The sequence below is a fragment of the Equus przewalskii genome, chromosome 6 (assembly GCF_037783145.1).
Source record: "Equus przewalskii isolate Varuska chromosome 6, EquPr2, whole genome shotgun sequence".
NCBI classification, from domain to species: Eukaryota; Metazoa; Chordata; class Mammalia; order Perissodactyla; family Equidae; genus Equus; species Equus przewalskii.
The window spans coordinates 66,501,597-66,519,477 of NC_091836.1; the positions used below are offsets into that span (position 1 = coordinate 66,501,597).

At 42.1% G+C, this 17,881-nt stretch overlaps 1 protein-coding gene and 1 long non-coding RNA gene across 2 annotated transcripts in view; one reads left to right on the top strand and one right to left on the bottom strand.

The window, feature by feature from the left end:
* LOC139084171 (uncharacterized) overlaps nucleotides 1-9,463 on the bottom strand; it is a 28,455-nt gene extending 18,992 nt beyond the window's left edge. Inside the window, exons 1-2 of the long non-coding RNA XR_011541541.1 lie at nucleotides 9,325-9,463; nucleotides 8,097-8,154 (exon numbers count right to left, since the gene is read on the bottom strand). This is a non-coding gene — a long non-coding RNA (uncharacterized lncRNA). The remainder of the gene's footprint in view (nucleotides 1-8,096; nucleotides 8,155-9,324) is intronic.
* Nucleotides 9,268-17,251, top strand: NDUFC2 (NADH:ubiquinone oxidoreductase subunit C2). Its single transcript, XM_070625789.1, has 3 exons — nucleotides 9,268-9,801; nucleotides 14,664-14,807; nucleotides 17,071-17,251. The coding sequence occupies exons 1-3, from the start codon at nucleotides 9,633-9,635 to the stop codon at nucleotides 17,118-17,120; spliced, it is 363 nt and encodes a 120-aa protein (XP_070481890.1). The 5' UTR covers nucleotides 9,268-9,632; the 3' UTR covers nucleotides 17,121-17,251.
* Nucleotides 17,252-17,881: the final 630 nt, after the last annotated feature.

Consider the following 17,881-nt stretch of genomic DNA (forward strand, 5'->3'; position numbering starts at 1 on the left):
AAAGCCTCTGCTCACCATAGCAGGGAGGCCACGCCCAGAATCCAGGACAAAGGGAAGCTCCCGGCGGGCAGATTACCTGGCATGGCACCAGACCTCAAGCTCCTGGGCCCACGGTCTCCGGCGCACAGCTCGGTGCAGGGGGTGCCCGGACTTCCCGTGGATGTGCTTGGGGACTGGGTGGAGCTCCAACACCTGGCTCTGTGGCCCGGGGGGATGCTCCAGGGTCCCGCACCCCCCCCCAGCAGGGAGGGCCTCTGCTCGCCATTGGCAGGGAGGCCCCACCCAGCATTTGGAACACCAGGAAGCTCCCTAGAGCAGAATTCCCCACAAGGCAGCAGCTTATAAGCCACCGCCAGGCCCACGGACTCTGGCCGTGTCCCAGACGAGGCAAGGGACTCCCAGAGATCCTGTGAGAGTGGAATGGGGCAGAGTGGAGCTCCGGTGAAATGGCTATGTAGCCCAAGGGGGAACTCCAGGTTCCTACAGCAGCCTCAGTGAAAGCCTCTGCACAGCACTAGTGGAGAGGTCCCGACTGGCAATCACAAGGCGGGAAGACCCTGGGGCAAAAGTAGCACAGCTAGGTGAGCTAACGACAGACTGCAGAAGATACCCATAGCTCTGCTGGGACTTATAGTGGACAAGTGTGATCTTGTGGGCTCTGTTAGGGACAAAGTGGTGATTATAGGTGATCCTGCTCCTGCCTGCTGGGACAGCCCACAACACCGCTGCAGACCACAAGGAGGGAGCACATCTAAGTGGGCTGCAACAGTAGGCACCAGGAGCCTGAGGCCCACTTGCGATTGCCCCCACAACTGACCAGGGACCCCACAGGACCACTGTGACGACGAGGAGGGGTCCAGGTCCAGTCAGTAACAGCTGACAGGGTTCCTGGTTGGTGCAGTCTAAACAGCTGCCCCCCACACACACACTAGTTGCAACAAGTGGAAGCAGCGACTAAACTCTATCTCTATGCGGAGGCACAAATCCACACCATCAAGCAGTATGAAAAAATATATTAAATCTCCAGAACAGAAGGAAAATGATAAGCACCCAGAAAACAATCCCAAAGACAATGAAATCTATAACCTAATGATGATGATTTCAAAACTGCCATGATTAAAAAACTCAAGGAGTTAAAAGAGAATTCAGATAGACAACTCAATGAGTTCAGGAGGTATGTCACAAAAGAGCTTGACACTATAAAGAAGAACCAATTAGAAATACTGGAGATGAAGAACACAATGGAGGAGATTAAGAAAAATCTGGACTCTCTGAACAGTAGGGTCGATAATATGGAGGACAGAATTAGCAATTTGGAGGATAGGAATATAGAAATGCTGCAGACAGAGGAGGAGAGAGAACTAAGACTAAAAAGAAATGAAGAAACTCTCCGAGAATTATCCGACTCAATTAGGAGATGCAACATAAGGATTATAGGTATACCAGAGGGAGAAGAGAAGGAGAAGCGGGCAGAAAGCCTGTTCAAAGAAATAATAGCTGAGAACTTTCCAAACTTGGGAAGAGAGATGGAACTTCATGAGACAGAAGCCAATAGATCTCCAAACTTTATTAACGCAAGAAGACCAACCCCAAGGCATATAGTAGCGAAACTAGCAAAAGTCCACAACAAAGAGAAAATACTAAGGGCAGCCAGGCAGAAGAAAATAACTTACAAAGGAAACCCCATAAGGCTATCAGCAGATTTCTCAGGAGAGACCTTACAGGCTAGAAGAGATTGGAATGAAATATTCAAAACTCTGAGGGACAAAAACCTGCAGCCAAGAATACTCTACCCAGCAAAAATATCCTTCAAATACGATGGAGAAATAAAAACTTTCCCAGATAAACAAAAGTTAAGGGAGTTCATCGTCACAAAACCTCCTCTTCAAGAAATGCTCAGGAAGAACCTCATTCCTGAAAAATCAAAAAAAGGAAAGGGGTTATAAAATCCAGAACAAAGAAGATAAGCAGAAGGACAATAACACAAAGTAACTGCTCTCCATCAGGACAAAATGCAAAAGAACCGGAAAACAAGTGATAAAATGGCAACGGTAGGCCCCCACGTTTCAATAATCACTCTAAATGTGAATGGATTGAACTCTCCAATCAAAAGGCACAGAGTGGCAGGATGGATCAAAGAACAAGATCCAACAATATGTTGCCTCCAGGAAACACACCTCAGCCCCAAAGACAAACACAGACTAAAAATGAACAAAAGAAAGCAGGTGTTGCCATACTTATATCAGACAAAGTAGACTTCAAAGCAAAACAGATAAAGAAAGACAAAGAGGGGCAGTATATAATGATAAAAGGGATGCTCCACCAGGATGACATAACACTTATAAATATATACGCACCTAACACAGGAGCACCAAAATTCGTAAAGGAACTATTAACAAAACTAAAAGGAGACATCAACAGCAATACAATAATAGTAGGGGACCTCAACACCCCATTAACACCAATGGACAGATCATCCAGACAGAAAATCAATAAGGAAATTATAGAATTAAATGAAAAATTAGATCAGATGGACCTAATAGATATATATAGGACACTTCATCCAAAAACAGCAGGTTACACATTCTTCTCAAGCATGCATGGAACATTCTCAAGGATAGACCATATCTTGGGAAACAAAGCAAGCATCAATAAGTTCAAGAGGGTTGAAATAATATCAAGCATCTTTTCTGATCATAATGCTATGAAACTAGAAATCAACTACAAGAATAAAGCTGGGAAAGGGACAAAAATGTGGAGACTAAACAACATGCTACTGAACAAACAATGGATTACTGAGGAAATTAAAGAAGAAATCAAACATTATCTGGAGACAAATGAAAATGAAAACACACCATACCAACCGATTTGGGACGCAGCAAAGGCAGTCCTAAGAGGGAAATTCATTGCAATACAGGCTCACCTCAATAAGCAAGAAAAATCTTACATAAGCAATCTCAAACGACACCTAACAGAATTAGAAAAAGAAGAACAAACAAAGCCCAAAGTCAGTAGAAGGAGGGAAATAATAAAAATTAGAGCAGAAATAAATGATATTGAATCAAAAAAGACAGTAGAAAGGATCAATGAAACAAAGAGTTGGTTCTTCGAAAAAATCAACAAAATCAACAAACCCTTAGCCAGACTCACTAAAAAAAAAAAGAGAGAAGTCTCAAATAAATAAAGTTAGAAACAAGAGAGGAGAAATCACAACAGATACCGAAGAAATACAAAGGATCATAAGAGAATACTATGAAAAACTATATGCCAACAAATTGAACAACCTAGAAGAAATGGATAAATTCCTAGACTATACAACCTACCCAAACTGAATCAAGAAGAAATAGAGAATCTGAATAGACCAATCACAAGTAAAGAAATAGAAACAGTAATCAAAAACCTCCCCAAAAATAAGAGTCCAGGACCAGACGGCTTCTCTGGAGAATTCTACCAAACATTCAAAGAAGATTTAATACCTATCCTTCTCAAACTATTCCAGAAAATAGAGGAAGATGGAGCACTCCCTAATACATTCTATGAAGCCAACATCACCCTGATCCCCAAACCTGACAAGGACAACACAAAGAAGGAAAACTACAGGCCAATATCACTGATGAACATAGATGCAAAAATCCTCAACAAAATTTTGGCAAACTGAATACAGCAATATATCAAAAAGATTATGCACCATGATCAAGTGGGATTTATACCAGGGACACAGGGATGGTTCAACATCCACAAGTCAATCAACGTGATTCACTACATTAACAAAATGAGAAACAAAAACCACATGATCATCTCAATAGATGCAGAGAAAGCATTCGACAAGATCCAACATCCATTTATGATAAAATAGGTATAGAAGGAAAGTACCTCAACATAATAAAGGCCATATATGACAAACCACAGCCAACATCATACTCAACGGACAAAAATTGAAACCCATCCCTCTCAGAACAGGAACAAGACAAGGGTGCCCACTTTCACCACTCTTATTCAACATAGTACTGGAGGTTTTGGCCAGAGCAATTCGGCAGGAAAAAGAAATAAAAGGAATCCAAATAGGCAACGAAGAAGTAAAACTCTTGCTGTTTGCAGAGGACATGATCTTATACATAGAAAACCCAAAAGAATCCATAGAAAAACTATTAGAAACAATCAACAACTACAGCAAAGTTGCAGGGTATAAAATCAACATACATAAATCAGTAGCATTTCTATATGCTAACAATGAACTAACAGAAAAAGATCTCAAGAACTCAATCCCATTCACGATCGCAACAAAAAGATAAAATACCTTGGGATACATTTAACCAAGGAAGTGAAAGATCTATACAACGAAAACTACAAGACCTTCTTGAAGGAAATCAACGATGACATAAAGAGATGGAAAGACATTCCATGCACATGGATTGGAAGAATAAACATAGTTAAAATGTCCATACTACCCAAAGCAATCTACAGATTCAACGCTATCCCAATCAGAATTCCAATGTCATTCTTTACAGAAATTGAACAAAGAATCCTAAAATTCATATAGGGCAACAAAAGACCCCGAATTGCTAAAGCAATCCTGATAAAGAAGAACAAAGCTGGAGGCATCACAATCCCTGACTTCAAAACATACTACAAAGCTACAGTAATCAAATCAGGATGGTACTGGTACAAAAACAGATGCACAGATCAATGGAACAGAATTGAAAGCCCAGAAATAAAACCACACATCTACGGACAGCTAATCTTTGACAAAGGAGCTGAGGGCCTACAATGGAGGAAAGAAAGTCTCTTCAACAAACGGTGCTGGGAAAACTGGACAGCCACATGTAAAAGAATGAAAATCAACCATTCTTTTCCAACATTTACTAAAATAAACTCAAAAGGGATCAAAGACCTAAAGATTAGGCCTGAAACAATAAGTCTTCTAGAAGAGAATATCGGCAGTACACTCTTTGACATCAGCTTCAAAAGAATCTTTTCGGACACCATAACCCCTCACATGAGGGAAACAATAGAAAGAATAAACAAATGGGACTTCATCAGACTAAAGAGCTTCTTCAAGGCAAATGAAAACAGGATTGAAACAAAAAAACAGCCCACTAATTGGGAAAAAATATTCACAAGTTATTTATCTGACAAAGGGTTAATCTCCATAATATACAAAGAACTCACACAACTCAACAATAAAAAAATCTAACAACCCAATTACAAAATGGGCAGGGGACATGAACAGACATTTCTCCAAAGAAGATATACGGATGGCCAACAGACACATGAAAAGATGCTCATCATCACTAATCATCAGGGAAATGCAAATCAAAACTACACTAAGATATCACCTTACACCTGTTAGAATGGCAAAAATATCCAAAACCAAGAGTGACAAATGTTGGAGAGGCTGTGGAGAAAAGGGAACCCTCATACACTGTTGGTGGGAATGCAAACTGGTGCAGCCACTATGGAAAACAGTATGGAGATTCCTCAAAAAGTTAAGAATAGAAATACCTTATGACCCAGCCATCCCACTACTGGGTATCTATCCTAAGAACCTGAAATCAGCAATTCCAAAAGTTCCATGCACCCCTATGTTCATCGCAGCATTATTCACAATAGCCAAGTCATGGAACCAACCTAACTGCCCAGCAACTGATGATTGGATAAAGAAGATGTGGTATATATATACAATGGAATACTACTCAGCCCTAAAAAAGGACAAAGTCGTCCCATTCACAACAACATGGATAGACCTTGAGGGTATTATGTTGAGTGAAATAAGCCAGACAGAGAAAGACGAACTCTGTATGACTCCACTCATAGGTGGTAGATAACATACGGACAAAGAGAACTGATCGGTGGTTGCCAGGGGAAAGAGTGGTGGGGGGAGGGCACTAGGGGTGAAGTGGTGTACCTACCACATGACTAATAATGATGTACAACTGTAATTTCACAAGGACATTAACTTTCATAACCTTAATGAAAAAAAAAGAGACATTATTTTCGTTTTAAAAATGTATTACTGACCCTGAATAGCCAAAAAAATCTTGAAAAAGAAGAAAAAAGTTGGAGACCTCACACTTCCTGATTTCAAAACATACTACAAAGCAACAGTAATCAAGCCAGTATGATACTGGCAAACAGACAGATATGTAGATCAACAGGACAGAACAGAGAACCCAGAAATAAACCCTTGCTTACATGGCCAAATGATCTTTGACAAGGGTGCCAAGACCTCACACTGGGGAAAGGACAGTCTCTTCAACAAATGTGTTGGGAAAACTGGGCATTCACATGTAATAGAATACATATACAAAAATTAACTTAAAATGGATTAAACACCTAAACATAAGACCTAAAACTATAAAACTCCTAGAAGAAAACAGAAGGGAAATGCTTCAGGACATTAGATTTGGAGATGATTTTCTTGGATATGACACTGAAAGCATAAGTGACAAAAGCAGAATTAGACAAATGAGACTACATCAAAGTTTAAAACTTTTGCACATCAAAGGAAACAACAGAGTGAAAAGGCAACTATGGAATACGAGAAAATATTTGCAAATCATATATCTAACAAGAGATTAATATCTAGAATGTTTAAGGAACTTCTATGACTCAACAACAAAAAGAATCAAATAACCTGATTTAAAAATGGGCAAAGGACTTGAATAGACAATTCTCCAGAGAAGATATACAAATGGCCAAGAAGCACATGAAAAGATGCTCAACATCACTAATCATAAGAGAAATGCAAATCAAAACCATATCTCACACTCATTAGGATGGCCACTATTGAAAGAACAGAAAATAACTGTTGGCAAGAATGTGGAGAAACCAGAACCTTTAAGCACTGTGGGAATGTAAAATGGTGCCACCATCATGGAAAATGCTATAGAGCTTCCTCAAAAAAAAAAAAAGAAAAAAAATGAATTACCATATGATCCAGCAATACCACTTGTGGGTATATATCCAAAAGAATTCAAAGCAGGATCTTGAAGAGATGCTTGCACACCTATATTGATTGCAGCATTATCCACGATAACTAAGAGGTGGAAGCAACCCTAAGGGACATCAATAGATGGATGGATAAAGAAAATGTAGTATATACATTTCCTGGTGGAATATTATGCAGCTCTAAAAAGGAAGGACATTTTGTCATATACAACAACATAAAAGAACCTCAAGAATATTATGCTAAGTGAAATAAGCCAGCCGCAAAAGGACAAATATTATATAATTCCACTCATGTGAAGTATCTAAAGTAGTCAGAATCATGGAAACAGAAAGTAGAAAGGTGGTTGCCAAGGGCTAGGGGGAGGAAGGAGAGGGAATAAGTATTTAATGGGTATAGAGTTTCATTCACAATGTGAATATACTTAACACTATTGGACTATACACTTAAAAATGATTATGATGGTAAATTTAAAGTTATGTGGTTTTTATCACAATAAAAAAGTTAAAATTTTAATTTAGTAAAAAATTTATTATTGCATAAAACATATTATAAACCCAAAAGTGTGGAAAATGCATATGTAAAGTTAAAAGTAATAAAATCATATATTCTCCTGTAACATCTTTTTTCTCTTATCTCCTATTCTCTTTTTTAACACAGATTTCTTGAGATTCATCATACTGATGCATGGATATTACTGTGTATGAAAACACCACAGTTTATTTTCTATTCTAAATGGACATTTAGAATGTTTCCAGTTCGTGGGTATTATAAATGGCTACTATTCCTGTGAATAATCTTTCACATCTCTTAGTCCTGGTACACATGTGCAGAAGTTTCTCTAGACTCTAAAATCTAGCGTATAGACTTAGGCACGTGAAAAAGAAATTGAAAACAACCAAAATATCCATCAAAAGGGTAACGGATGAATAAAATGTGACATCTTTATGTGATGGAATATTATACAGCAGTCAAAAGGAATGAACTTGATCTTTCTGTATCATCATGGATCTCAAAAATATTATATGAAATGATAAAAGCAAGAGAACAACAGGAAAAATAAATCACACTATTTAGGTAAAAAAAATTAAAAGCACACATAACACAATACTAAATATATGTATACTGGAAGTATACCCACTAAACTCACGATAGTGGTTGCTTCGGGAGAAGAAGGGACTTTAGCTTTATCTACAGTGTTTCATTTCCTTGAAAAGAACGGTAGAAATAAATGACAAAATATTAACACGTTAATTCTAGGCAGTAGAATATGAGCATTTGATTGTATTTTTCTTTGTATGTTTTTGTAACTTTTAAGTTTCTTTAAAAGAAAAAAACAAGTCCCAGATTGGACCCAGAAGAATGCGTAAACATCATTTAAACATTTAAGTTCATCAAGTATTCAAAACTTACATAGTCCTACTGTGGAAGATTTTTGGTGGTTTTCTTTCTTTCGATATTATTTTAAAAGAAACACTATGGTAAAAAAAAAAAAAAAAAACTGTGCAAAAAAGCTTTTTCCTATGTCATATCATTTCTATAGGGCAGATTCCCAGACACGTAATTACTGGGTCAAAGAGTGTGAACCTTTGAAACATTTGCCGCTTCCAGGAAACTGCTCCAATATACGTTCCTTTGGAAAACCCTAACTTGAAATATTACAGATCTGGGAGCGCTTTTTATAGACATAAAACGTCCATCTGTCACTTAATCACCCCTAAGTGATATTTAACTCTTCCACTTTGGAGATCAATATTTTTGATGCATATACCTTTGCATTAACCTCTGGTTTAATCAGCATTTGTCTAGATAAAATGTTGCTCTCACTAATGAACGGACACAAAAAGAATATATTTTAGCTCCATATCAGGAAAAGCTTCTAAAGAAAGGACTGTTCAAAAACAGAAGCTCTGCAGGATCGGAGGTAGGTGAGCAGAGACTGGACAATTAAATGGCAGAACGTTATAGATTCCTTCTTCCCTTCATTCCTCAAACCTTTAGGGAACACCTCTTCCCTCGGCCACGTGCAAGCACCCGAAGACCCAGAGGTGAAAAATTTTAGGGTGCTGGGACCCAGGCTAAATTTCAAGAGTTTGGCTAAATGATCTGGTGCTGGGGTTCTCTATATTCTTTGTTGCTGGCTGGCCCTTAATTTTAGGTTTTAGAGGGTGTGCTCGTGCTAATGAACGACTGGAAACTCAGAAAATGAAAACTAGCTTTTATGAGATTTCAATTAATTCTGTTTCTTAAAACTATCCATTAAGCCCACTTGTGGGTGTTGGATGCAAAGATAAATTCTTGCTGAAGGAACATTCTGGGGCGGGGAAGGGAGAGGCAATTCCAGATGGAGGAGTTCAGGCGAAAAAAAGTAGCGTTACCTAGCCTTCTCCCAGTCTGGCTCGCGTCGTGTGCTCCTCGACCCTGTGCTTCCAGCCCCCAAACCCCACCAGCTGAACCGGCGCGGGCTGGCGAGTGGCGTGGGCCATTAGTAGCCCGGAACGCCGCGTGCGGGGTCCCGGCAGCAGCGCGCGCTGGGACACGTTTGGGCGCTGCACCGCAGTGCGCCCTGCCCTTCAGCGCCGCGCGGGGAGGAGAAAGCCCGCGGCGTGGGCCCCGGCAGTGGTCGCGGCGCTTTTCCTTCTGGTTGGCGGGCTGAGGCCGGGCCTCAAGGGGAAACGGCGTCACCATGATGAGCGGACGGCCGGGCCGGGCGCCCTTAAGGTTCCTGCCGGATGAGGCCCGGAGCCTGCCCCCGCCCAAACTGACCGACCCGCGGCTCGTCTACGTCGGCTTCTTGGGCTACTGCTCCGGCCTGATCGATAACGCGATCCGGCGGAGGCCGGTGGTGGCGGCCGGTGAGGCCTGCGCGCGGGATCGGCCGGGAGGAGGGGGTCGCGGGGCCGCGGGCAGGCTCGCCCCAAGCCGCCTGGGGTGCCTCGGCCTTTCTGGGCCTTTTGGCCCAGCAGGCCCCCCCTAGACTCCCCGGGACTCCCGCGCCCGGGTGGCTCCTCCGAGTCGGGCAGAGCCAGAGGGCCCGTTGGCACTTGGGGAAACTGAGGCGCAGCCCTCACCCGCAAGGAGCCTGTGAAGGCTGGGGGGCTGCCTGCTCCCCTTCAGCGCGCGGCGCGGTGTGTGCAAAAATGAGCGTGCCCTGCACGCCGCGCATGATAGCGGTTAATCCTCAGAACACCTGCGGGGGAGGAGCAGCCACGGGGAGGGGACAGAGCCTCGAGAGGTTACGGCAGCTCGCCCAAGGTCACGGGGCCAGTAGTGGCAGAGCCTGTTGTTAGACCTCAAAGGCTACGTTTGAAACCAGTGTTTCTCAAACTAGTAACCCGGGATCTTGTTGAAATGGGGATTCCGATTCATTAGGTCCGGAGAGAGAGGCCTGATGTTAACAAACTCCCAGGTGCTGCTGATGCTGCGGCTTGGGAACCCCACTTGGAGTAGGAGGCTCTAAGCGGCTGGGCTGTGTTTCCTGGTGGGTGTTAGTGGCCTCCTCTCAGAGTCTGACTCTGATAATAGGTGACACAGTAGCCGCGCTGAGGGCTGTGGGTCCCCAACGGGACGAGAGGAGGGAAACTGCGGAAGAGGTGTGTTGGAACTTAGCTTTGATTTATCAGGCAGATTCTAGCAGCGAGCCATTGGAGCTGGGGGAGTAAATGGAGGCCAGGGCCTCTGAATGGGGGGCCGCTCGATGCTTGAGTGAGTGTGCAGGGTAGGGTGATAAGCGTACAAAGGAGATTTAGATAGAACGTGGCAGTTTATTCTTTAGGGGACAGGAACCTTTTTAGCTTTCGGTTGCTGGGGGGCAGTGGGAGAGGGAGCTACAGTAATGAGACCCGTGTTTTAGGTCAGCTTTGTCAGCAATGTGAAGCACTGCTTGGAGCCAAGGAGCCCAGTTAGGAAGAAGGCTAACACCATGGTTCAGGGGACCGGGAGTCACCTCACTTGTGCCTCTTTGGCCTTCTTTCAGCTGTATGTCATGCCTGAAGGTCAGCTCCCAGTCCACCGAATCCCAGCATTTCCAGTGTTCAAAGCATATTGAAATCCCGGCTCCCTTGGACGCGATTCCACAGGAGTCGTCAAAGGAGTCGTCTCTGTCTGTTTCTGCCTCTGGGGAGATGGGGTTTTCTCCATTTCCATCGCCACTGTACGTTTGCCCAAGGCTGTTGCTTGGTGTGATGGAGAGAGCTCCACTTTTTGCTCCACTGCATCTCAGCTGTGTCACTTTGGGCAAGTTACTTGGTCAGGCCTAAATTTCCTTATCTGTAAAATGAGAATAATTAATCTGTATGTTTCTTTTGACAATTAACTGAGATTCTTTAGGTAAAATGCCTGGCACATAGAAGGTGCTGGACAGAGTTCCGTTTCCTTAGCCCTTGTTATGCAAACAGTCTACCATATATTTGTTCAACATTTACTGAGCTCTTTCTCCGTGCCAGGCAGTGTTACATACTGGGTATATGGGGTGAGGAATACTGTCCCTGCCCTTGAGGAGCTCCTGGTCGGGTCAGGGAGATAAGTAAATAGCCCATTACGAGACTAGATGTGACAGGTATGTGTTTTGCTAAGAGGTGGGTGAGCAGAGAGCACTTTGGGAGCACAAAGGAGGTACAAGTCGGAGGAAGTAAAGATTGGCTGAAATGTGAAGTGTGTACCGCTTAATCTTGCCTCGTTGTTGTCAAACAGTGTTTTGTGCCTTTTCTAGGAGACAGAAGCATAGTGGTTAAGAGCACTTAACCTTTTGGGTTTGACACCACCTCCACGCTACTGGCCGTTTGATTCTGGGGACGTTACTAATCTCTGTGAGCTTTAGTTTTGCCATCTATGAAATAGGGATAATATCTATGTCTTTGTGCGGCTGTGAGAACTATGAGATGATGTATGTAAAGTGCTTAGCTAGGGCTAGACATTAGAATTCCTGAGTTCCCTTCGTTTCTCTAAGTTGCTTTGGAAAATTTAGGTCTTGAGAACTTTACTGAAATGGTTATCCTCAGCAGCATTTACTGAATGCATATTGTTTGTCTAGTTCAAGGTCTGGCATATAGTAATGCTCAGTAAGTAGTTATTGAATGAATAAGTATGTGTAGAGTACAAGGAAATATAAAACATGGTCCCAAGGCTCCAAAGATTTACAAACCAGGTGAGCATATCCATTAAAAAGACAAATTGTGGTACAAGTTTATGCACATAGGGTAACAGGTGTGACAGTCGGAGCAGTGGGGAAGGAGAGAGAGAGGGTGGATTTTCAAACTATGGCCCTGGAGAGTACCTAGCATTCTGTGAGTAGTACTGGAATATTCTACCAGTGAAATCAAATTGTGCAGATCTTTTTTCAAGTTAGCAGAAAATGTTAAATAGATTATTTCTTAAGCTTTTCTCCCATCACCTGTTTTTAAACCTTTGTTGCTGGTTACTACTTACTTGCCCTAAATTTAGTTAGTTGATATCTAAGTGTAGTCCACAAAATTAAATATTTAGTGATTTCTATTTAATATAGCGGTGATTTATGGTGTTCTGCAAAGAGCACCATGGCTTCCAAGTTTAGATTGATTGAGTAAAGGAAAGGAAAAGTGATCGTGGAGGGGTTGTATATGTAGTGAGAGGGAGACTGCACTGAGAGAGAGAGGAGAGCTTAGGGGAGTGGGGACTTGGTAAGAGGCCGAGCCATACCTTTAGGGTTAGGACACTGACATCATCATCGAAAACATTTATGGAGTCTTTTTCTGTGAGGGATACGGGTAAGCATAGAATCTGGGTCTTTGTATCTGTGTACATAGTTCAGTGGTACATCGGAGAACCCAGCACACTTTGGTTTGCCATATTGCAGGTGGCACATTAGGGGAAACAGGGCTGTTTGGAGTAAGGGAGAATGCAGAGGAACCTGGGTCCTGTCCAGTCCCAGATCATAGTAATATTTTGCATTTTTATTGTTTTACACATTTTTCCAAAATACTTTTACACGCATTTTCTTTTGGTTTTATAATACTACTGTGAGAAAGAGAGGATAGGTATTATGTTTGTTTTAGAGGTAGGAAATTGACTTGCTCAGGGCCATTCATACATCCATTTGTTAAGTGTTGTCTGTATGCTGGTATACAAAGATGAATCAGACATTGCTTTTGCATGATAGTAGAGACAAATAATTTCTAAAGTAATTTACATATTAATAGAAATGAGTTCACCCTTTTAACTCCAGGAAAGTTCTGGGAAGACTTGTTAGCAGAAGTGATGTCTGAGTTGACTCTTGAAGGATAAGGAAGTCCCTGGGCAGGGAAACAACCATTGCATGGTATACGGAAGCATGAAAGAGGGTGAGGGATTCTCTGTCTGTGTGAGGGATTAGGAGCTGTTCAGTACTGCCAAAGCACAGGACGTGCCTCAGGGAGTGTCAGAGGATGAAGCTGGAAGAGTCAGCTCGAGAGGGGCCTGGGAGGCCACCTGCGGGACTTTAGACTCCTGTTTGGTGTAATTGAAGGAGAAGGGGCTTACAGGCTAGGTTTGTATTTTACTAAAAATTCCTCTAGTGAGAGAGTAAAAGCTGGGATCAGTGTGGAGTGGAAAATGAGATGAAACGGAGACAAGTTAGTGCAAATGAGAGAAGTTCCTTGAAATGAGGAAAGGAAATATTTACAAGGTGAAATTGACAGGATTCAGTGACTGGATGTGAGGGAAGAGGGTAGGAAAAGGGATAACTACTGTGTGTATTACCCAGGGCTTGGATTTCTGATCTTATCATTCTCCAGGTTAGGAGGAAGAGATATGAATATGAAGGAAACAAGTTCATTTGGGGGCATTCAGGTGAACATAGCTCTCAAACATTTTGATAGAGCTATTCAGCGTGGGTGTCTGAGTTGGTCATACTTAATGGGTCACCAGCACATGAACAGTAGATAAAACTATAGAAATAAATGAGTTCTCCAGAGGAGTATGTGTAGGATAAGAGGGCTGGGGATAGAATTCTGGAGCATAGCTAGAAGATCACACCGGCAGTTAGCCTTTTGCAAAAAAACGTTTCCGTAAAGTTCATACCTTTGGATCTCCCCCTCAGACCTTAAGTTTTGGCTTTCCCTAGATAATATAATTAGATCCTCCCAGTCTCATTATAATAGGATGATTTTTAAAATAGAGTTTTTGAATAGGTAATACATGCACATGGTACACAGTTTAAAAGGTACAAAAGATAATTGAAATAGATTTGTGGTGTAGCTGGCTGTTTTAGTAACCAGTAAATATGCAAATATGAGTTGGTGTATGGAGACAAACCAAATTGGTTTCGATTGTTCCTAGAGGACTGCCTCTGTCTCACCACATCCTGAACAGGTCCTGGGATACAAGTTAGTTTAGGTCTAAAGTTAACCTGTTGAAAAGGAAAAGGACAATTTTTTTCTGTTCTCAGTCTAGCATTCAGGATTTTGTACTTAGCTGCCTTTTTCCATGAAAAAATTTATAAAACCTGAATTTAAAAAATCTTGGGTTCTATATCGATAGTTATGTCTGTAGACGTAATGTTGTTTTTCATAATTGCCAGATTTCTTTAGACGATATCTCAAGGTCAAGTCTATTAGTTCACAATAGCTATATAGAAAAGCCTTTTTTTAAAAGAATGTTGGAAGAAATAATAATAAATTATATATCTGAAATGTAAAAATGTAATTTTAAATATACATTGACTGATTTTTACTTTCTTTGGGATTTGTCGTTTGAATTTCAGGTTTGCATCGCCAGCTTCTATATGTCACTTCCTTTGTTTTTATTGGATATTATCTTTTAAAACGTCAAGACTATATGTATGCGTTGAGGGACCGTGATATGTTTTCCTATGTAAAATCACATCCGGAGGATTTTCCTGAAAAAGGTATTTTCAGTTAATTGTAGAAAACCTCTTTCTTACTCTGTATCATTTTCCCTGGTTATCTTATCCATGCCTGTGGCTTCAGGTGCCCTTTATATTCTGTTGACTCCCACATTTTTGTCTATAGACCAGAATCCTCTTGAATTCACATATCCAGTTTCTGGCTGAGTATCTCTGTGTCCCTTGGACAGGGAGCAGAACTCATATCCCCTGTGCCTGCCCGGATCTCCTGTTCTTCTGTGTCCTGCTCCAGTGAGTGGCACTACTGTCCACCTGGGTACTCCAGCCAGAAGCCTGGGAATCATCTTCAGGTCTTTCTCTTTCACTTCCCAGTAGTCATCAAGTCTTGCCAGTTCTACTTCCTAAATATTCCTCAGCCTTGAACTCTCCTCTCTCTCCCACTGCCACTGCCTGGTTCAGGCCCGGATAATCTCTTGCTTGGACTGTTGCACTTGCCTCCATGTCATGTCTCTCTGGATAAATATGGATATGTTTAAAATAGCTATCCATTGCCTATAGAATAAAATCCAGACTCAGAGGATGGCTGATTTCCCCAGGCTGAGCCAATTGCCTGGTAGAAACACTTTGCCCATACCTTTGATCAACCACATTACTGTCACGTGTCTGTGTCCCTCATTGGAATACAGCTTCATCTTTGTTTCCCCAGCCTCCAGCACAGAGCCTATACATAGCAGGCACTTAATAAATAATAGCTGCCCTGAACTACACAGAACCCTGCCTCATCTCCCATCACTCTTCTGCCTTGTGAAATGCTGTGTCCTGGACCTGCCCTATATCATTTTGTACATGCTGTACCTTCTTGATGCTCCCTTGCCCCATTTCCACCCAGTACACCTAGCAAATTCCTGCTCAGGATCCATCACCTCAATGAAGACTTCACCTAGGGCCTGGCCACGTGGCATAGTGGTTAAGTTCACACACACTCTGCTTTGGTGGCCTGGGTTCATGGGTTCAGATCCAAGGTGTGGACCTACACCACTCGTCAGCCATGCTATCTCAGTGACCCACGTATAAAGAGGAGGAAGATTGGCACAGATGTTAGCTCAGGGTGACTCTTCCTCAAGAAAAAAAGAAAAAAAGACTTCACCCAGTTACAGACAGGAATTTTCTCAGCACACTCTGCTTATATCTGTGCAACTATGAATATAATTGTAATAGAACTGTTTTCTTGTGTGTATTTTACACACATTACTGGTGTGCATACACGTGAATGAATGAATGAGTACAGGAAAATTTTGAACTTGTAAATATGTAGATTTTTAAATAGATATTCCTATTTATGTAAATGTTTAATATTAAGTGTTTAAATTTCATTAGACTGAATGATGATCTCTGAGATCCTACTTAGCGCTGAGATTTTACTACTCTGTTTATATTCCCATAGCCTTCAATCACATTGGTGGTGTTTATGCTCATTCAAAAAGGAACAGCTTTTTGGGGGCCAGCCCCATGGCCTAGTGGTTAAGTTCAGCATGTTCCACTTTGGTGGCCGAGGTTCATGGGTTTGGATACAGGGTACGGACCTCCACCACTCATCAGCCATGCTGTGGTGGTGACCCACATATAATGTAGAAGAATATTGGCACGGATGTTAGCTCAGGGCTAATCTCAAGCAAAAAGAAAAAAGGTACAGCCTTTTTTTTTTTTGCCAGTGAAGAGCTCAAAGACTAGTACAAACATGAATAGTGGCTGTATCAGAGTTGGGGAATACGCAGAACTGCTGGATGTTAGAGCTGGAAGGAATCTTGGGAATACTGATTCCTAAGAATGAGACCCCAGTGGTAGAGCAGTCCTCAGTTCCAGACCTCCCGCTCTTCGCCTCCACATCTCCCCTAGCTTCCTCTGTCATTCTGCTCTGAGCAGATTACTGGCAGGTGTGCCAAGAGCCTCATGCGCTGACAGCATGAGCCTGGAGAGTTTGACCATCACCTCCTGGCCCCTCCCAGCTGATCTGTGCCCCTCCCTGTTCATTCCTTCCATCGCCTCTTCAGCCAGGGTCCCCCTGGCAGCACTCTGCTGCTCCAAGCAGCCATCTGGATGTCACCACAGATTCTTGCAAAGTTTTTCTTCATTCAGTGAAACAAAATGTCTCAGTGATTGCCAAGCCCTGGTTGAGGACTAGAAAATAAGGAAATTCTTACTGGTTTCTATCTATAAGAATATTAAGTGTTAATTTTACTTTAGGAAATAGGATTTTTTAAACATAATTTTAAAAATAAATCTTTTGTGACTTTTCATTTTATAGATAAGAAAACTTATCGTGAAATTCTTGAAGAGTTCCATCCAGTGCGTTGAAGTTTCCAAAATGCTTGCTCCAGTTTCACTGATACTGGTTATTTCTGAATTTCGTGGAACTTGTTTCTGTAACATCTGAAGTTTATGTTAATCTGTATGTTAACACCTTGTGATTAAAATGATCATCATGAGCACTCTGACTCCTTTTTGTCATAAGAAAAATAGTTCATCAGAGAACGGTTGGTTTCCATTCACCCAGTTTTAAGACGACATCGGACAGAGGTTAAAATGGAGCTTAGTTCCAGTTGGAGTCAGCACGCTGTAGCTGGTGGGCCAAATCTGTCCCCTGCCGATAGAGTTCTGTTGGTACACAGCCATGCTCGTTTTTTATGTGTTGCTTACGGCAGCTTCCATGCTACAACAGCAGAATTGAGTGATTGTGACAGGGACCCTCTGGCTTGCAAAGTCTAAAATATTTAATATGTGGCCCTTTACAGGAAAGTTCCGCCTGCTCCATTCTAGTGCTGAGTGAAACAAAGTGAGCCAGATGATGGAGGGCTTTGTGAATCATGCAGAATAATTTTGATTTGATCCTACAGGTAGTAGGAAGTCACTAAAGGGTTTTAAATGGTAATGACATGGTCAGGTTTGTATCTCTGAGCTCCTGCAACAACGCAGAGGATGGCTTAGAAGGAAGAGACTCAAGACCAGGAGAGCAGAAGTCTGATACTGCAAAGGGGCCGTTGCCCTTAGAGGATCACCCTGGGAAAGCGGCCGGCCAACTGTCTGCAGGGGAGCCGGCGCAGTTAGAAGTAAGAGAT